The following is a 20,951-nucleotide window of genomic DNA, read 5'->3' on the forward strand; positions in this document are numbered from 1 at the left end:
TTTGGGAATGGTCTGTAAATGACACAAAAATACAAAGAATAAAAAATACTAAAATACAAAAAAACTTACAAAAAATCGAGCAGCTCCAGAGAGAGAAAAGAGGGAAGAATTGAGGAGGTGGTTTCAGGGATAATGAAATGAGTGTGACCATTTCAGGCAGCATGGATGGATGTAAAAAGGTCACAGCAGGAAATAAAGGCACTCATCACAGTCCTCTTCCCAAGCTGTTCTTACAGTGTCCCAAAACCTGGAGTCATTCAGAATATGACACAATTTGTGCATCCCAGATGCAATTTGCTGTATTCTTTCTGCTTTTCATGTATTTATTTGTAGTGAGCTGTCTTTTGTAGCTAAGCTTATCTGTTGTTTCCCTCCATGTCCAGGTTTTCTCTTAGAAATGATCCTGTTAAACCTTCCCTTTGCCAGGGCTGTAATTGAGAAAAAGCAGAACAAAACCACAGAGGGGGGAAATCCCAAACCAAGGCCTGTGCTGTCATTCCTGCAGCTGGCACATCACTCCCAAAGGCTGTGCTTTCAGAGGCTCTGCTCTTGTAAACGCTTCTAAGCTTCCTTTTCTCCAGTGTGAAATAAAGAACTCCAGTTTGGAAGGTGGGGGGGATGGAGGTTGTCCCTGCCTTGATTTGCTCTGTCTCCTTGGTCTGCTCTGAAGAGCTGGGCTGGGAGCAGAGCAAACAACCCAGGCAATAATTGCTTTGGCTCCCTGACTTGGATTTGCCATCTCTGCTGAGCAGGAGGATCAGTTTGGGTGACCTTGAGGACCAGTGCTGGCAGTGCTGCTCAGGCAGCACTCGGGTGAGGATGCTCCCTGCTCTCCTCTTCCCTTGGGTGCAGACCTCCATCCAGGCACACAATATGGGCTTCTTTTGTGCTCAGAAATGAGAATGTGAGGCACAAAATTCCCTTAGTCATTGAAAAACGTGCAATGACATTTAAATTCCATCCATGACAGCGTCTTCGAAGGAGTTTGTTGAGAGCTCTTTAAATTCCTGAACCACTGCTGACTAATAGAGGAATGTAAATTAGCTCTGGAACAGGTTCATTTAACTCTTGTCTAGTGTGTAGCATTTGGCCTGGCAGAGTCAAAATACTGTGGCTTGTTTTTGTGTGGCAAATTGAGCACTTTGTTTATTAAAATTGCTGATTTGTTGTATAATGAGGAGGGCACAGATTACTGTTCCTTCCACGGGAAGGATTTAAAGGGCAGGTCACTGCTGTTCTCCAGCAGCAAAGTAATTCTGATTATGTGCTCATCTTCTGCTCTGTATTTCACAGATCTTTGTTAGCCGGGTTTTAGAATTATTAACTTGCATTGTGCTTGCAGTCTTGTCAGCCTTAGTGATGCTCCACTCATTTGGCTTCCTAAATTCTCCCTCTGAACACAGACAAATACGTCTGTAAAGTGAGATGGCCGATAATTTATCAGAATAAAACTAGAGCATGAAGCTGGGTTTGTGTTGTAAAGCTGCACCCTGCATCATGTAATATTCAATGTTTTTTTAACTCTGAGCTGGGACTCTTAATTGAAGCTGCAGCTCTGCACTTCCTTCATGCATGACTTAAGGCATCCAGCAATGTTTGCTGGGATGTAATTTGCTTTTTTTTGTAGAAGCTTCCACACAGAGAGGTAGAACAGCCATTTTGCCAAGGATTTAGTAAATAACGATGCACATATCAAAGAATTTTAATAATATCCTTTGATATTGGGAGGGGGAATCAAAATGTTTGTGTTCCTGCTCCTGCTCCAGTGGCTTTCCCCTTCCCTTGAAGCAGAGTTGAGTGCTGGCTGTTGTTGCTAATTGCAGATGATGGAGCACTGGCATTTTCAAAAGCACACATAGATGATAGGCACCCAAAGGATGAGACTGCTGCCTTCAGAGATGCTGCTACAGTTCTGCTGGCATCGACTCATTTAGTGATGAATTGCAGTAATAGCAGTTCAGGACCTACAGCATATTAGTGAAAATGAATCCACTGAGCACCAGTCCCATGGCACTGCAACAGCACTTAAAGAACACTGATTTCCTTAAAGGCAGAAAAATCTGATTAAGAACTTTAGTTGGGGCTTTGATTTTTGCTTTTGGTGTTTTTTTTTCCTTCATATTGTTTTTCCTCTCCCAGCAGCATGTTATTTGTATTCGTTTCTTGTAGTGTGTTATTCTAAGGAATTTAACGTACATCAGAAAAGCAGGTGAGTTCCATAAATACAAAATGTCTCTTGCTGTTCTAGCAGATGGAAGATGCTGCAATAAACAGTAGAACTGCTTTAATTTCTTGATTAAAACTGACCTAAAACCTGGTTACAACAGGCAGAAAGCTCAACATGCTGGCACTGACGAGGTACATAATAGTTTACACAGGGTCTGTGGCAAAGACGGTGTAGGATGAATGCAGCAATTGGCAAGAATTATTCTAATAGAAGGATGGGGCAGCCTATTATTGCAGGACTTGTGTAATTTGGAAGAGCTGGGGATAAAGACAGGCTTTGTGTTAATGATGTGTTGGTGTTTGCAGGAGAACGGAGTGTTCTCCCAGCTCTGGAGAGAGGCATCACTGCGGAAGGTCCCGAGCACAAAGCTGTGCCGTCTCCTTCCAAACCATCCAACAGGCACAAAATCAGAGAGGTCTGGAGTGCAGGGATTTGAAAATGTGCAGGTGTGCATCTCCCTTGCTCTCCTTCCCTCCCGTCCTGACACCCTGCATGCCCAGCAGGGAGGGAGCAGATCTGGGGTGTGTCTGGAGCACGTGCAGGAGCAGCTGGAAGTGGCTCCCAGTGTAAAGCAGTGCTAATAAATAGGCTCTTCCTGCTCAGATGGAGTCTTGTAAACTCCAGTACACGAGTCTAAGAGGCTGTAAAGATATTCTAAACTGGGATTTCTGGATAATTTCACCATTTTAGGGCTAATACAGCTTTGTAAGGCTGACAGCTGCAGAGGAATTATCTGAAGACAATCCTGGATAGTTTGGCCGAGATCTGTTTTGTGCCAAGGACAGGGATACACTCCTAACGTTGGCTGCATTAACAGCTCTGCTCTGTCAGGGCAATAAAAGAATCTGTGTTTGCTGCACCCGTGGCTGTACTGTCTTTGGGAAGGGATAAAATCTGGATATGTAATTGTGTGGACGAAGCAGAGTATTTATAGCAGGTGGCTCTGGGGGTGATGTGGGTGTTTGTGCACTGCGGGTGATGAGTTATGATGATGGCGATGAAATAGTTTTCTCTATTTTGTGACTTGAAAAGCAGCTTGGCACTTCTTGCCAAAGCTCCTGCAGTTTCTCTAAGTTAAGAAAGTCAGGAGAGTTCTTTTTCTGAATAATAATTTAAAAAAAATAAATTGAATTGTAGAATTGGTTGGAAAAGATCTTTAAGGTCATTGAAACTTGTGTGGCTTTCAGGGAGGCCAAGAAACGTCCCAGCCTGAATATCCAGGATTTGATAAGGTCCTTGATATTGGTAATTGATAAGGATATAAATAATAATATAACCAGCTGTAAAATAAACTAACATCACAATGGCTGTGTTGACAGCAGGATCCAACCAAGATGACTTTTTAATGCCAAACATGTTGAGTTTAAGGATTCATATGATTTCTACATTCCTAAAGAAATTTAAATTAAAGATGTACCGTTCTGACTCGAACAAAAGCAGGTGCTGCTTCAAGTAGCACAAGCTGTTGGTTTTTTAATTTTAAAGTCCTGATCTCTTCTGGCAAATTGTAATTTAATTGCAGAAGTATTTCAAAACACACAAACAGCACACATACATTTTGAGGAATGTTCACTGAATAAAGATGAGGGAACTAAGGCAAATTAGTCTGCAAAATACTTGTTAAGGTGATAAAAGATGGGTTGAACTGTCCAGGTAAAGACTGAAAGTTGTACTGAGTTACAGTTTCAGTACCTTTAATGCCTTATGGGTTCATTTAAATAATGAAAGCTAGAGATAAACGCAATTTTGTTTCTCTCTGCTTGGCTTTGTCGTGTTTAGGGCTGTGTGAAAGTTACGAAGAAGACTTTGATATTCAAAGTTTTAATTTCCTTTCCTTCTGAAAGAAATACCATGAAAAATTCAGGTGAAAGGAAACCAGACAAGATTCTTATGCCATTAAGGGAATTACATTAGGAGTTGTAATAATATCCCTTAATCTTAAAAAGGTAAGTCTCTTACAGAATTAAGGTTTTGCTGCTGCTTTTCATGCGTTGTGAGGAATTATGGCTAATGCAAGTTGCTGATGTGAAAACATCCTCGCTAATCCTGCTTGGAGAGCGGCTCGTTCTGTGCTCCTTAGAAAAGGCACAAGAAGGTGTAATATGGGCCCTTCGTTAAATAATTACTTAATTGCACCCTGGGACAGGCAGATAGCAATCTGAATGCTGCTGGCAGGTTTCTCCTAAAGCAGCAAAACTCTGTGTGAGGAGCGCCACGCGCACGGTGGCAGGGACGCGTTGGCATCAGCAAACTCAAGGTGAAAAAGACATTTCAATCAGCTCGTACTCATTAAAAAGGCTTCTACTCACCCTTCCCTGTGAGCTTCTCCCTTCTCTAGCTCCTGTATAACACCCAACAACACTTTGATGGTCTCCTGACTAGAGCTGATCAGGTTCTCCATCATCTGAAGCTGCGCTTTCAAGTCCACAACTTCGGTGTGAGGCACGATTTGTTGGCATTCCTGGCTCACGGCCACGGCCGTCCGGCAGGGCTGGCTCTCCTCCATGGGCGCCACGTTGACCTGCAGGCTCTGGTCACTACATTCGGGGGCCGGGCACTGCGCCCGTGCCGCGCACGCTCGGGCATCTCCGGCCGGGGGCTGCACCCCGTTCAGCTGCACCGTCCTCTTGTCCTCCTCCTCGGGGCACGGCCCCCAGTCGCCCAGGCCGGGCAGGTCGGGCTGCGAGGCCGGCAGGTAAACGGTGGCCACTTCAGTCTTGAAGAGCCTCCCGTGGAGGGGCTGGGCGGCCTCGTCGCTCCCCAGCCGCGCCGCCGCCGCTCTGCCCCGGCCGGGCGGCCGCGCCGGCTGCTCCTCGCCGCGCTCGGCCAAGTTGGGTGGAGGAGGAGGAGGAGGCTCTTTGGGAGAACTGTGCAAATCGCTGCTTTTCCAGGCCTCGGCGCCGTTGTCGTGCGCGGCGCGCTCGGAGATGTGGGAGATGAACTCGGCCGTCTGCAGGCTGCCGGCCTTCCTGCCCCACGCTGCGGCCTCGCCCGAGCCCCGGCCCTCCCTGTCCTTCACCTCGATCAGAAACCCGTTGTTCTCGCTCGGTAACGTGTCCACAGTCGAGGCGCTTTTCAGAATATTCCCTTTTTTCCGGTCCAGAGGGAAGGTCTGGTAGCACTTTTTGAGATCAGGGGAAGTCTGGACTCCTGTGCTCTTGGTGACGTTGGGGATGGACCTGCGGGCGGGCACCGTCATGTACTTGCGATAGGCCGTCTTGTAGGAGATGGCCTTGGCCTCCCTCTTGTCGGGGTCCTGCGTGGAGGAGGTGGAGAGCTGCTTGTCCCTCTGCTCGTTCTGGGCCTCGCAGATATCCTTGAACCTCACCTGGAGGGCTTTGTTCCGTTTCTTGATCTGCCGGTTGGGATCCAGCGCGTATTTCATCTCCAGCGCCAGGGAAGCCGCGGGCTCGACGTCGCTGTCCGAGGCGGTGAGTAAGCATTTGCTGGGCTCCTTACTCACCATGGTGCCTGCAGCCAAAAACAGTGCGAAAAGCCTCAAGTTACAGCAGAAATGTTACTTTTTCCCCTGGGGTTTTTGCAATATTTAAGCCACGTTCCTGTGATCCCACTGAAACGGATGTGACTCGCGACCGATGCCCCCGATTCCATCGAGTCACAACCCTTGGTGATTTTCTAGAGATTTGCATCTTAAGCGTGTTTTACCTCAATCTGTTGTGAATGCCTGCTCCTCAGAGAGGAGGTTTCCTGGTGCCAGAAGCTTTTCCACAACTATTTTCCCAGGACAGGACCGTGGCTGTCACGCCAGGGCTTCCCAGGAAGCAATTTCCTTCAGGAATATGTGCTCCCAGGAAGCCAGTCCTCTGAATTTACCTGATAGTTAGTAAAAACTACAGGGAAATTGAAAACCAAGGGTCCTTGTCCATATGAAGAAAAGCTGAGAGCTCTGCCCACCCTTAATTCTCCTTTAATGCAAATGTTTAGTAGCAAGAAGTGTCCAACTGGCATTATTTTTAGAGTGTGCTTGCTTACCAAACACATTTCTGCTGTGTAATGTATTCAGTGATCTTTGCAAGGAATTAGTTGGTTGTTAGAGGTGTCATTATTTGGATTTTCATAAAAAATATTTCCACATAGCTAAAACGAAATACTGATTAATTATTAGCAACTGGTTGGTAATGCTGGGTGTGTAAAATGTATGAATTAGTGAAGTTTTGGAGGAAGTCAGCAGTGCATCAATTAAGGTTTTGCTTCAAATGCAAAACAACTCATCCTTTCCTAGAAGCAGTAATGTGCCTTTATGATACAGCTGCTTATCCCAAAAAATCCTAAAGCACTAAAAACCTCCAAACCTGTGATGAATCACAGAAATTACTTAATCTGCCATTGAAATAGAAGCTCCTCCTCAAGGAGGAGAAGATGCCAACTGCTTAACACAGCATCTACCCAAAAAAACCCCCAAACCCCAGTGGCTGTACAGATCATAGAGGATCTGGAGTAGCTGCATAATTAAGATTTCATTTTTGCACCTCATTTGAAGTTGTAATTTTTACTTTCCTGTTGTGCAAATTTCTCCCTGAGACGTGCTGAATTACCAAATTCCCATTTAATCCAAACATTCTGCATATATCTCCTGTTGAAACCCTCAGAGGGACCCGGGAGTACAATGTAAAACAAGTAAAGGGACTTTCAGGTGTACTTGAAATATGTTTTTAATTAAAATTCCTTTGTCTATTTAATAAAATATGTGAAACTCTTGAAGAGTTAAGTGCCATAATAGCATCTGTTTTAGAAAGCCAACTCGGGCACAAGAGAATGAATCCTTGACTAGTCTATATTTAAAGTATATTTAAAGTAAGAAAGCTTAATGGGGAAATCATTTCCAGTAGAAAACTGAATGTTTATGGGGTTTAAAAGTAAAAGTAACACTTCCCTAAAGACACACACAGATGTGCATGGCACAGAGTCCAAGGTTGGACTTCTGGGTCAAAAATCTCATGAGAATATGTAATTCCTTAATTTTTTTTCATGTTTTAATTCCCTGGCCCCAGTAATTTGTGAAGAAGGAGCTGAAATATTCCAGAATCCCCCCAGTTTGCCTTTTTCTGTCTGACTGGTGATGCTCAGGGAGTGGTGAGGGAGCTGCAGTCACTGGAGAAGGGGAAGAAGTTTTTCTGTGACTCTGATGTAGTGCAAAGTCTGTAGAAGAAGCAAAAAGAAGAGAAAATTCAGGACAAAGCCACTCTAATAATGGAATCTGAGATTACCAGATCCCAGTTTTCAACTGGGTATTTTATACAAGCCTAAGATCTGATACCAAGTCTCTGTTTTGGGGGAAAAGAGAGAATAAAATAGAAATTCTAAGGGGGAGCCTGAAGATAAAATCAGAGTAGGGGTGTAAGATCACTTATCCCTGTCCCCTTAACACATGAGGTACAAAAAGGGACAGATTTTGAGGGGAATAAATCAACTACATTTGAATGTCAGGAATTTTTTGTCCCAGTTGAAACCCTAAATAAGGAGTTGGTCGTGGGGGAAGATCATTGTCCTGTCCTGGCTGCTCTGGGCTGTATTTTAATTGTAATTGTGTTTGTGAGTGCCTTCATTTGAGGGACATTCTGCAAACAGAGCAGGTAGGGAGCCATCCATCTTTTTGTCTGCCTAGGGCTGGAATTTTGGAAGTTTTAGTGAAAAAAGTGCTGGCTAAGATACAAACCTTAGCTTGCAGCTGGACCACATAAAAATATATTGTAAAAACTGCTGTTGAACCCCAAAACCCTGCACTTCAGAATTCCTGGAAGCAAATGTTCCACAACAGTTGGGTAAATGAATGAGATGACCAAAGAAACCCTAAATACAAGAACAAAACAGCCATTACAGCCATTAATTTCAAATCTGCCAGTAGGAGTTTCTAAGCTCCCAAGAAATTGTGGCAAAAATGAAATGTTGCATTCACAAAGGTGTAAAATATTCAGTACTGTGTCTGAAAAAGCCAGGTTTTTACCCAAAAAGGCTGCAAAAATTGGCTGTTAGCTCTGAAAATCACCTTTTAAAACTATCTCTTAGGATTCCTTGGAGTTGTCAAAGTGAGTTTTTGGACGTTTGGTTATTTGACAGCAGGATCCATTAACATGCAATTTATTTTCAAGTATTGGCTTGATATTTCATTAGTCTCTAGGGCCTATCTCAATTTTCAGATTATTTTCCCTCCCACTTGAATCCCATCATGTTTGGGGGCTGCAGGATGGCTGGGTTTGTTGGGGATGACTTCCCATGAAATTCATGAAGTCCATAACCCAGCTGAAACCAGGAGTCTGGCGGTGTCATCCAGAGTAGATAAATGGGGAACTTCGTTCTGCAGTTAATTTTCAGCATGTCTTTAATAGCCAATGAATTGATTCTTCACCAAATTCCTTGTCTCCCTTTCCCAACTGCACAGGCCTGATTGATTTAGCTGATCCAGAGGTTTTTTTATTCCCACTAGTAGCTGGAAGTAATAATTTTAGAGATATCTGTGATTAAGAATGACAACAACCAAAAGAAGTCGATTTTTTTTTGAAGCCTTGCTGGGATCTCTGTGCCTCTGAGGGGAACTCCCTGTTCTCAGCTGATAAAAGAACAGTTGAGGAAAGAGTCAGTTTTGAGTTAAACACTTCACAAAGAAGAGTTGATAAAATATTTCCTGTTTGGTTTCATTTTTGGGTTTGGACAAAGTGTTGCCTCCTATTTTGGCTTATTTAGGCACTGCCACAGCGTTGTCTCTGCAGGGCTTTTGGATACTTGAGGAAATTACTGAGCTGGAGTTCCTCAGTTTATGGCTCATGCTGTCAGGGGGGTAATAAAGCCTTTGAATTTGAATTTTAGTTGCAAATGCCAATTACATACAGATAATAGAGTTCACCTTCTTGTATCTGTACCTACTCCAAACAAAGAGCTGGTTTACTAAACTAAATATTTAAGTAATCACAAGCTTAGTTTTTCAGTTTTTAGCCTTGATTTGTTTATAAACTTGTGGCTGGTTATCCTTAAGCAGCATCCCTCTGTGTCTGAATATGGGAATAAACTATTAAATAATAATACTAACTAAAAAGTGATGCACAGAGAGGCTTTGAGTGGGTATAAAATCTTCAGGGTAATTATGGAAACCACCAGTTAGGTGGCACAAATCTTTGCAGGACCTTCAGTCTGCATCCCAAACTCTGCAGTGTCACTGCTCTGGGAGGAGAATTACAGTGTGGAATTTCCAGACTGATTGGTTAATGAGGAGAGAGGAGATTTGGAGCTCACCTTGCAATTTCCATTTTATCTCTGTCAGTTTTATGACACAGAAGCAGACTCAGGATGTGTTAATACACAGAGTGGGCTTAAACCTTGCAGGATCCCAATGCAGATGAAAGGCACAGATTTCAGTCCTTGGGTTTCCAGAGCAAGTGGAGGCTTTGGAGATGCAGCTGGAAACATCTGTGCTCGTATTAAGAGCACACAGGATTTGTGGATTGGCTTAAAATAATGCAAGGAATTGCAAATAATTGTCTTTTTGCATGGGAAGTGATCTGCAGCATCTTTAGGTTTCTGGATATTTCCAGGCTGAACATTCTCCTGAGAAATCCCCACTGCCTCAGATATAATATTATAGGACTAAATACCACTTTTCAAAAGCTATTTGATGTCTATAAGTCATAAGTGCATCCGTGGAATATTTATCTAATTGTACTGTTAAAAATAAAGAGCAGAAAGAAACTCAGATTTACTTTGTAGAAACAAATCCGGTATAGAAACCTAATGTTAATTCTAAATATCCCATACATTTTGATTCATTAAATGAATATTTTTATTATTTTCCAAGGAATCTAACTGTTAATTATCTGACAGTGTTGTTATAGAAACTTAAAAATCATCCTAAAAGTAATGCCCAGTAAAGAAGACTGCCATGATAAAAACATTGGAAAATATGAATTATCTTAGGCAGTTACTAATTACAAAAGTTGTTTGCAGAAACTTTGCCTGTGTTAGGAAATTTTGGAGGGTTTTAATGCAGAATTCTGACTTCCAGATAAATCTGAGGATTGCACATATTCTCAGTTTCTAGATGATAAAAAGTACAGATGTGAGGATTATTAGGAAAGCTGCTGGGGTAGCCCAGCCTGTCTTTATTTCATCACAGAATCGTTCATGTAGAATAACAGACTTAGCAGTGCTGCTAAATGTCAAACCAGTATTTTTTTTTTAACTCGTTTTGAAACCCTGCAGCGCTGAACTTGAATTTTGTCTCTCTTGAACTTCCTTATTTATTGCTCAGTACCCAAGTCATCCTTACTGCTGCATTTCCAAGTGCCTTGGAAGTCTTCCTTTGGAATTATCAGGATCCTGTGGCATTGGATTTGTCTTTTCTCCCCTCCCATCCATTGGCAGGCTCTGTGAGAATGATGTATAAAGTCACAGCTTATGGCTGAGATACCATATAAATGCCTTTAAATGCTCTTGTGAGCTTCAGCTTCAGAATTAAGTGGCAACAAATAAAATTGTTGTAAAACATAAAAATGTACGATTTAATAAGCCTGGAGACTTTTAGATAAAACAGGAATCTACTGGAGGATAAACTACTTCAAATTTTCCTTACAAACCAAGCCAGTTTCCCTGAATGAATTTGGTAGAGGCAATTTTCTTTAATTTTGACATTTCTACTAGGCTTTTGGAACACAGATTTTAATAATACTTAGGGTTTTTTGCTTCCTATATTGTTCCATACATAAAATTAAAAGGAATCCATTCAATGTGATAAAATTCTGGAAAAGAAGGGTTATTTTCCCCATAACAGAATTTTACAAGGAATAGCACCATTAACAGGAGATTTGCACTTGCACTAAAAGCAGTGTAGACTTATGGGCTGAGTTAATAACTATTAACTTCCCAGTGGGACAAACACAATGTCACAAGATAGCTCCCTGTGAGTTTGGAGTGTTCTGATCTCGAACATTTGCTGGGATTTAGTGGACTGGAAAAAACAATGTCACCGTGAAGAAAGCGATGCTGACTTTTCTCCCTGTGCTCTGCAGCTCTGGCTCTGAGGACGAGAGCAGGGAAGGTTTCTTTAGCATTATTTTGCCATGAAAATCTGGGCAAGGCTTTGTCCCTGCTCCAGGGGGAGGAGGAGGAGCAGGATGAGTTGCTAAGAGAATCCCTAATAGTTCTGCTCGCACTCTCCTGGCTTGCAGGAGTCCAAAAGCCACAGGACTTGGCACTGGAAGGTTTTTCATTTTTATGGGACTTTCTGGTAAATAATTTAAAGGGCAGGCTGTTAAAAACAAGGGTTTAAGGCAGTTCCTTATTGGCATTACTGTTGAATACTAAGTTTAATTGTTCTTAGTTGACATCAATAGGTTTTGTGGGTGTTTAAGGGAAAAAAAAAAAACAGGCAAATGACAGGGAAAAAGCAGTGCTGCTCTTTAGCTTTGACCAACAGGGTTGTAAAACTGTCAGAGCTCTGCACAGAGGGAGCTGAATGCTGAGAACACAGAATCATGGAATGGTTTGGCTTGGAAAAGACCTTAAAGATCATCCCATTCCACCCCTGGCATGGGCAAGGACACCTTCCACTCTCCCAGGTTGCTCCAAGCCCTGTCCAGCTTGGACACTCTCAGGGATGATCAGACTGTGAGCACCTCCAGGAACTGCAGCTCGTTTTGTTCCTTCATCAGACATTTTCAAGTGCTGGGTGAAGAGGAAAAGCAGATAAGCAGGTCCCAGCTCCAGGCTTCGATCCTGCATCCTTAATTTTGCTCTGCGGGTCAGAGCATTCCCTTGGGAGTGCAGGTGATCCCTACAGATGGGAGATGACAGTGACATTCCTGGGTCAGTGCTTGTAGGGCATCAGAGCCTTGTCAGCTCTTCCTGCTTGGATCAGGGCTCCAGGCAGACAAGCTTGGGAGGGTGTGAAGTGTTGTTGAACAACTCAGCTGGGTAATTTAGGTCTAAAACCTGCCATCATTAGCAGGATGTTAATTGGGGGACAGGATCTGTCTAGATGTGTTTCTGCACTCCACTGCTGGCAGTCAATAAGAGCTGTGTCATTTGTCACCTTCTTGAGGAGCACATTCCTGAAGTTTCTGGTTTCAGGCAGGTCCTGATTCTGCTGGAATTCTGAATTATCCATGTACAGGTGGATCCGAGCGTGCTGGTGTTGGGGAAATTGCACAGATCAGTCTGATTCCTGCTAGAGCATTGTGCAAAAATTCCCATTAGTTACCCAAAAAGAGTTTTAGTAGAGCAAAAAGCTTCGGTTTGCTGAGGGGAGTTACAGTCCCTAAAGCTGCAAAGCTTCCTCAAAGCTGGATCCAAGATGCTTTTGAAATCCTGGGAAGGAAGAGCCCAAGTCTTGTGTTAGGGGAAGTTGTCTTAAACTCCCCAAATCTCAGCTTCTCCTCAAACAGGAGGACTCTGGGAGAGGGCTGATGGAAATTGCTCATTCCAGGGAACATAGTTTTGGTGGCACACAGTTTTGGTGGGAAGAACTATGTGGGGAATGAAGAGGGAAGCAAATACAGTGTGGAGTTGCTGAGTACGTCCCTCCCAGGTTTTGTGGAACTGGGACAACATGGAATAGGATTTTAAAATAAATCTGGTGTCCTTGCCCATGGCAGGGGGTTGGAATGAGATGATCCTTAATGTCCTTCCACTCCAAACCACAATGTGATTCTGGATTTTAGGATGGGCTATTTGTGATAGGGATGATTAGGAAGTTTATTAAAGTAATGATTAAAGACCCTCTCAAGGATATTTTTTGGCTGGGGAAGGCATCACAACTGGCCACCAGACAGATAATTTGCATCACTTTTCTTGTGACTTTGAGTGCTTCTATTACAAATTGTGAATGCAGGAATGTACCACGTTCTTCTCACCAACTTGCTCAACAAAAACACACGAATTCCTCTGGAATTCAGCAGTTTAGGCTCAGTCTCCAGAAGGGATCAGCGTTATCACTGTGAGCAGGCAGTTCAAGCATAATTTCTGCTGAATTACTCTCTCCAGCAGTGGGATGTTTTATCTGTCTCTTTGTCAGCTCCGTAGAGATATCGCTGTGTTTTATTTGCCGATGGCCTTGATACACAGAAATGCATTCAACTGATCCACAAGTTAAATTTCTGTACTGGGTATCTCCTCATTCATTTCTCTTCTCTATTTGCAGGAGAGAATAATGAATATAATAACAAAATGGGAATGAACAAGCAATTACTAATGGTTGGAAGGAGACTCCGGGCTTGTTGTAGATTTTGTGCTTATCCATAGATAAATACACCAAAATTAAGGATTTTACTGAATTCCCTCTTCTTCCTTCTCCCAGGAAGTAACTAACCAGACCAAAACTACTTGTATTAAGAACTTTTAAAATACAGTCCTGAATTCACATACCTGTTTAAAGGGGTTTGTCTTGGGCATCAGAGAGCCCCTGCTCCAGCTCTTAAAAAGTCATTTACACCATGGTTGGGCTTTGTAAGCTTTGACCTCACCAAAATTGTTCCAAGCAATGTGATCACAACCTTGACATGAGAACTGGGTGGGGGAAATGGAAGAGGAGAGAAGGGCAGCTGTAAAACAAGCAGGGAAGGTGGGCAAGAGCACAAAACAAGTAACTCTTTTTTTTTTTTGTGCACTTGTGACAATTCCTCCTCGCTCAGACCAGATGGAAAGAGCTTCCTCTGCTTTTGTTTTTAAACGGGTTTAATTTGGTAACTACGTGGGCTTTATTTATAGGCTTGCTCCAGCAGTCATGGGCAGGCAAAAATAACAGCAGCAACCTGCTTCTCCTGCCCATGGATGTCAAAAACACGAGTTAATGTTGGGGTTTCTGAGATGTTTAACAACTATTTTTGATATGGGCTGAGTCTGAGACCAGATATCAGGAACTCTGGGGAGACGGACACGGTAGAGCTCCAACACTTCCCTGCCAGGACAGAAATCTCTTGTAATGATTTAGAAGTTTGGATCTGCACCTGAACATAGCAAGACTTGAAGGCCTTCAGTCTTTTTAATGCATCACTGTTTAATTCAGACTTTGAAAATGACCCTTACTCCTCTACACTGCTCTGTATCAAACCCAGTGGATTTAGCTGGAAAAACTGGAGTAAAATCAGGCTTGGTGTCTTGTGCCACTAAAGGGGGAGAAAAACACAAAGAGGACACCAAATGTTGCTGTTTGATCACTGTATTATTATTTTTACACGCAGTTCTCTTTGCCTGGGAGACTTGTGCTGGATGTCTTCGTGGGAAGCAGTTTTCAGGCACTGATCACCCTGACACAGAGCAAAAGCATGAACAGGGTGAACTGTTTCAGGAGTATTAAGGGATCACTTTTCTGCCTGAACATAGTAAAATTGGAGTAAACAGCCTTCAAATGGGGACGTGCCACTACAATAAGAGAATGCTCTGAGCACATTCTGTGTGGTCAATAACAATTTAAAATTGAGTGTCAATACCCAAGGAGTCGTACCTATGTGTGTTCAGAGGTTATTCAGGATTTTCTAACCAAGTACCTGTTTTCAGAAGGCTGAATGTGGAGTTCCCACTGAATTTACCACTCCGATTTTTTTTCCTTAAAATATGCTCATGATTTCATTCTCAGAAAGCCTATTTAATTTGCCAAGTGATTAGTAAAAATACAAGGGAGTACTGGGCTATAAAATAGATTTGTTGCTTACATGTTTTTTAATATCTCAGACAAATTTTCAGCAGTTCTTTAAACTGTGCCTGTCATAAAGTAGAATATATGAGCTTTTTATTAATAGTTCAGATAATCACGTGAATTTTTTATGGGCTCTGATATTCTAGATTTACTGTCATTTCTTCAAGTGCGCATGAATTATGGGACTATACATCCCTAATTCTCCCTGTCCTGTGCTCGGATAAGGAATGGCCTTGAGACATCACAGCTCAAGAGCTCTGTGGAGGTATCTTTACATTTTAGCAGGGATTTTTGGCAAGCTCACAGGTTTCCCTGACTGGTTTCCCCATCAGTCAGGGCAAAGGAATGGCGTGGCTAAGTTGGCTTTTAAATCCTGCAGAAGCAAACATGAGTGTTGGTATTTCCTTGCCTTCTGTACAATCCCTGGCTGAGTTTGGGTTTTTGGGTTCCCAGGCAGTGTCCTGGTGGTGTCTGGTCACTGGCGGTGCTGGTCTGGGAGGTGACGCACGCTCCGTGACTCGGCACTTGGGCAGCTCCTGGGCTTCTTCACCACATTCTCCTTCCCCGTGCTCCTCTGCACTGAACTTACCACTCTTTTTGCTGAGTTAATTATATCTAGATTAGGATATAGAATGTGCTGTGCGTGCCCCTCGTGCAGAAATGCTCTGTCAGTGCAGTGGTTAACTGGGGAAAAAGACAGCGAGGATCTTCCGAGCTCCTTGTTTGTGAGCTCAGTTAATACAAGGGTGCATTGAATGCTAAGTGCTGGCCCTCTTGATAAGGAACTGAACACTTTCTCTTGTGGTGCTCCTGCCCAGCTGGTTTTTTGTGAGTCAGTCCCAGGGAAAAGCCCTGATTCCATCCAGGATTAGAATTATCTTGAGCATCTTGTTAAAAACACACATCGTTAATAATGATGGAGTCCTAAAGAACAAACATTTTTCATCAGGGGCATTGTGACATCCTTACAAAAAAGCCCTAAAAAAAGCTGATTTAGTATCAGCTTTCCCCATCATGTGAAGGGAGGATGCTTTCAATGCAACAGCACCTTAAACTGTGGGGAAGGAATTTTATTTTAGAACAATTCAATCTGAATCTCTGGATTAGCAGTATACATTTTGGATTTCTCCTGGAATCAGGGACCCTATGCCACCACTGTATAGCAGAATATCACCCTCCAGGTGATAAATTAGTAATACCTGAGCCCCGAGATATTTTCATCTAAATATGAATTTTTAATGCCAGGAGAAGAACCAGCTTTTAACTTAGAACTGTTATTTGTACTCGGAGGGAACAGATCATTGTAGTGCAGACAGCCAGGCACGAGCAGGCTGGTGGAACACCAAGAGGCATCACACCAAGAGTGAGGAGATCCGTTCCTCTCCCTGATTTCCGATTTTTACTATTGGTCTGTTGGCTTGGAATTTGACATGAGATTAATCCCAGTCCATGGCTAGGACATAATTGCGTATCATGTGATTTTATTTATTTATTTATTTATAGCTAGGAGTTTTTCCATCTAGAAGCCAGATTTTAACCTTGATACATGCAGCATTCCTGGCAGCCCAGTAAATCCGAGCACGATCCAGCACTTAAACAGAGGGAATAAATTCCCGGTTTATGTCAGACGTGACCTGTTACTGGTTTGCCTTTCCTTAGCACTTGCCAGCATTCAGCTGGGGGAAAAAGAAAGGATTCTCCGAGGCTGGGAAAAACAGGTCTTCCCAGACTTGCTGGGCTTAGAGCCTAATGAGTTAAATTCTCCTCCGTGCAGCATTTTAAGCTGCTTAGACGCACAAGGTCAAAGCAAAGCGCTCCATTCCCTATTCCGACTCGCGGCTGAGAGGGGGGCACAGCTCCCTCGGGACAGAGCCCTCGGGAGACGGTGACATAAGCAGGGAATCCATTCCCCGCTCCCAGCAGTGCAAGCTGGCCCTGTTTTGCCGGGGCTGGCGGCCCCCCCGCCTCCCCCGGGCAGATCCCGGGGAACTGCAGTCCCGCATCCCCTCGCTGCCGTAACTCCCCGTGCACACGGCATTAAGTACCGGCGCCGAGGTCACGGCAGAGGGTTTTTACTAGCGAGCGAGGCACGATGGAATTGCAGAGCGGGAAGCTCGGGATGCCTTGCGGGATGCAAGGACTGTGACTTTGGGGATGGTTCCCTGCCGCCTTTTGTCCCGTTTTCCTACGGCGTTTCCACGGCATCCCCGATTTCTGTGCGGTCGGTGATGGTGATGGGGGACTCGGGCGTGTTAAATCGGGAGAACCCTGCACACTTCACTGAATAGCAGCAGCTTCAGTCCCCGAGGAGGATTTTTGGGTTGGCTGGGCTTTTAATGAAGTGCCGTACCGCAAGTTCAGGGATGAACACATCCCGTGTTCCTCCATCGCCGCTGTACGCACACTTCATTAGGACGGCTGAAGTTAATAAGCAGCGGTAGTTCCTCGCCATCAGCCATGTGAAAAGCCAAAGCACTTCGTGCATCCTCCAAAAATCCTCCAGCTACCCCTCTCTCCTCCCAGGCACCGCTGGAAGGGGAGCAGGCAAAGAAACGCTGGTATTTTTCTAGAAGAAAGTCGCGTATCGGGATATCCTTTCCTTATCTGTCACCAAAGTTACTGGATGCAGGAGCTGTTCGCAGGCAGGCAGACACGCTATTGCATAACGCTGGCGCTCAGCGCCAGCCTTTCTCCTCATCCCTACGAAGTTTTCCGCCGGCAGAACCAGCGGACGGGGGATTTCGGGGGGTCGGGGCGAGCGGTCAGCGCCTTACCTTGTGCTTCCTCACGCAGAAGCGGCGGTCTGGGCGAGCATCTCCCTCCAGCCGCCGGGGCGAGCTGGGCGTCAGAGCCTGGGCGCCGGGGCGCATCTGCCGCGGAGCCGCCGAGCCGCCGGAGGAGCCGCAGCCGCCGCCGCCGCCGCGCTCCCCCGCTGCCCTCATGGGCTGCGGCGGGGGCTCGCTGTCGGGGGGTCCCCTCGGCCGGGTCCCCGCCGAGGGGAACTTGTTGAGCGGGACCGGCGGGCGTCCCCCAGCCGGGCGGGAGCGGGGAGGAGGAGCCGGGGGCCGGGCTGGCGGCGGGGGCGGGCGGGGGAGGTGGGATGGAGCGGTGCTGGGCGGCCGCGCGCAAGGAGCGGGGAAGCGCGGAGCTGCCGCTCGCAGGCTCGCTGAGCGGCTTTATTTATTCCTCTGGTCCCCCTGCGCGGGGGTTCCTTAATAACAGAGCCGTGCACACCGGCCCCGCGCAGCCCAGGTTTCCAGTCGCGCTACGGGAGCGATGGAGCAGCCGCAGAGTGGGTGATGCTGTTCCACTGGGAATTTCAGCGAAGCGCTGGGTTAAAGCTACACGGCTGCCTTTTATTGGGAGGGAAAGTGTTTGAGGTGCTAAAGGAGTAGCTGCTCCCATTTGCTTTTAAACCTTCTGTAAAATGGACGCGAGTTCACAGCGAAGCAGTTGGGCAGAGGAGATCGATAAAAGTGATAATCTGCGTAAAACTTGAATCCCCTTTCCTCCTTTTCTCTCGTTGTACAAAGGGTTTAGCAACGGTGTTTTTCACTTAAAAAAAAAGAAAAAGTTGGAAGTCAAATAGGTCGTGTGTATTTTACCTGAGTGATAGACAGAAAACGCCACGAGAGGCACGAGAATTGGTCTGTGTTTCATTTGGAGATTCCCAGGAGTTTTGCTGTTCAATAAATACTTTCCAGCAGGAAAGTCCTCCAGCCCAGGTGCCAGCAGGTGTGGGCCACGAAGTTCCTCTGTCACAGTACTGCCTTCACCATGGATGTCGATGAGGGTTATTGATTTTGGGGGTTACTGAAGCGACCCCTGATTTGAAATGGCAGATGAGAGCGGCTGGACCAGCCCAAAATGTTCCGGCACGACCCCCACCCCACAGCAGGCAGGGCCAGCCGAGCTGGGCGCCGGATGAGTGCAGGCGTCCACGGACACGGTGCAGCAGAAGCACTGGCTCGAGTCCTGGGTGTGTTTTGGAGTCAATTAGCTGGAGCAGCCCATTGCAGCGCGGAATTGCCGGCGCTGCCGCAGCGGCCGGGGCAGCGCGCTGCTGCCTGCCCGGGGCAGGAGACCCGCGTGGGTCCGGCCGGCACACCGAGCTCCGTGGGCAGGGAAACCGGGCCGGTTCAATCGAGCTGTGGCTGTGCAGGAGCGGATCAGAGCAGTGTTCAGCAAACCAGACAGTCAGCAGAGGGCAGCTCCGCTGCTCTCCCTGTCTGCTACCTGTGCAGGTACTCCCCTTGCCCTCTTCCCTCTGTTCCTTATCTCTGCTGCTGATCCCAAATCGAGGGTGCCAGGGGTGTGCCCTCCACATCACCCGCTGCTCTGCCCTGGGGTAGACACTGCCCAGCTTTGATCACACTTAGCATCTCTCATGGTATTTTATCAGAGATACGTTTTTTTCCAAAGAACTTCAATATCGACCTTCTTATTGATGCAACAGCAACCACCACGCTGTTGGTTTTTTTTTTCTTTCTGTTTTTCTTTCCAGCAGTGCTGACTTGCTGTATTCCAGGTCCTCTGTGGATTTCGCTCTACAAAAATAAATGTGGTTTTGGCTGCAGCCTGGATACAGACGTGGGTAAAATTACATGGTAGGGTGACCACGTCTGAAATAACGCAGGCTACTTCCTCAGAGCCAACAGATCAGTGGTAGGAGATGCTGTTGCTTTTTCACAAGCTGAAAATCTGAGTTTATCCAGCCCGTGATTACTGTAAAGAAATACTATAACTCGATATCCTGAGTGACTTGAAAGGAGAATGTGTCTGACAGAAGCAGCAGTTAAACATCATTCTTGTCTTCTCCATAATGATATTTAGAAGCTGTTGTCTCAAGGCTGATTAGTCTTGCACAGCATTATGCGTATGCCCCACTTATAAACTGTACAGCATCTTCTGGAGATTTTTAGGGAATTAAAAAGTACTTTCTGATGTGGACCAGATTCATGTGTAACTGCTGACACCATTGGTGTATACAGGGATTTTTAAAATCAGGGTTTGTGAAAAATGAAGTGTTTTGTGATTATCATGCTACGTGTTCCTGTAGCAACACATAGAAGTAAATACACTGGGAAATTGGAAATGCTTCATCACCCCATTTGTCAATATTTTAGCCTTTAAAAATGCTGAGCATGACTGTTGCATAATGACATGTAGTGTTGAAGAGATGCTTGAGAGGGGAGAGAGGGGTTGGGCTTCAACCTGAGAGGGTACAAAGAGAAAAGAGACAATTAATTGTAGCTGGTTTAGGTTATAAATGTATTTCTCCCTCGTGGAGTGTCCTGCCTTCCCAAATTGGCTTTTTCTCCCTGTGTCTGTCAGGGAGGAGCGAGCACTGCTTGGGGCTGCAGTGACACGTGCAGGTGGAAGTCCTGTCTTGGAATTCTGGGGGCAGTGAGCAAAGCAGGGGTTGGAGAGCAGAGAGATGGATTTTTAGTGGCATTCTCTGTGGAGATGTACAGTGAGGGGCCCTTCTCCCTCACTGCTAATTGCATCATAAATTCAGGGAGGCACCTGTGTGTGTATTTAGAAATATTCATCACACACAGCCTGGTGTTACAGACTTCAGGTTTTACGTGACTTTTTTTCTTACAATCAGTTTCTGAGGACACATCTGGGTGACTGTGGAAGGGTCTCAGCCTGCCATGTCCTCCCCACAGTCAGGTTTTGGCTCAAGGACTGCCCCAGGAAATGCTGTGCCTGGGGGGATTTTTTTGCAGAGCAGCTGCTTTGTAGGATTATGTTCCTCTAGAACATGCAGGTCCGACAGTGGAACACTAAAATGTAATTTTTTGGAACAGTCTCTTAAGTTCTTGTGGAGGAAAGCTTGGATGCAGCTCAGGGAAAAGCATGTGGCAGCCAGAGCTTGAGTTACCTGCCAGGTGGTTGGTGACCACCAGTGTGGGGAAGGAGGATGATAAACCAGCACCAGTGGGATTTTCAGATCTACATTAAGCAAATTACATTAGGAGGCATAATTTAAGTCCCAACACTACATGCCTGAGCTGGGTTCCCAGGGATGTTCATTCCTTAGGACCAGGCTAACTTATGGCAGAACTTCCCACCTGTGTT

General features: G+C 45.2%; 2 protein-coding genes across 5 annotated transcripts in view; one reads left to right on the top strand and one right to left on the bottom strand.

Annotated features, from left to right (window-relative positions):
- INSYN2A (inhibitory synaptic factor 2A) overlaps window positions 1–18,199 on the bottom strand; it is a 39,205-nt gene extending 21,006 nt beyond the window's left edge. The window contains exons 1-3 of one of the 3 annotated variants that reach the window (XM_068198319.1): window positions 17,642–18,188; window positions 4,537–5,698; window positions 136–1,964 (exon numbers count right to left, since the gene is read on the bottom strand). In XM_068198319.1, coding sequence (XP_068054420.1) covers window positions 1,958–1,964; window positions 4,537–5,693 — 1,164 coding nt within the window. In that variant the 5' untranslated portion in view covers window positions 5,694–5,698; window positions 17,642–18,188 and the 3' untranslated portion in view covers window positions 136–1,957. Of the gene's footprint in view, window positions 1–135; window positions 1,965–4,536; window positions 5,699–17,641 lie in introns of those variants that run through there. The other 2 variants (XM_068198317.1, XM_068198318.1) reach the window with 2 other exon arrangements.
- The window catches only part of DOCK1 (dedicator of cytokinesis 1), a 273,275-nt gene that overhangs the window by 114,945 nt on the left and 137,379 nt on the right, over window positions 1–20,951 (top strand). The gene's annotated exons all lie outside the window — the stretch shown is intronic.

Source organism: Anomalospiza imberbis, chromosome 8 (assembly GCF_031753505.1).
Source record: "Anomalospiza imberbis isolate Cuckoo-Finch-1a 21T00152 chromosome 8, ASM3175350v1, whole genome shotgun sequence".
Classification (NCBI taxonomy): Eukaryota; Metazoa; Chordata; class Aves; order Passeriformes; family Viduidae; genus Anomalospiza; species Anomalospiza imberbis.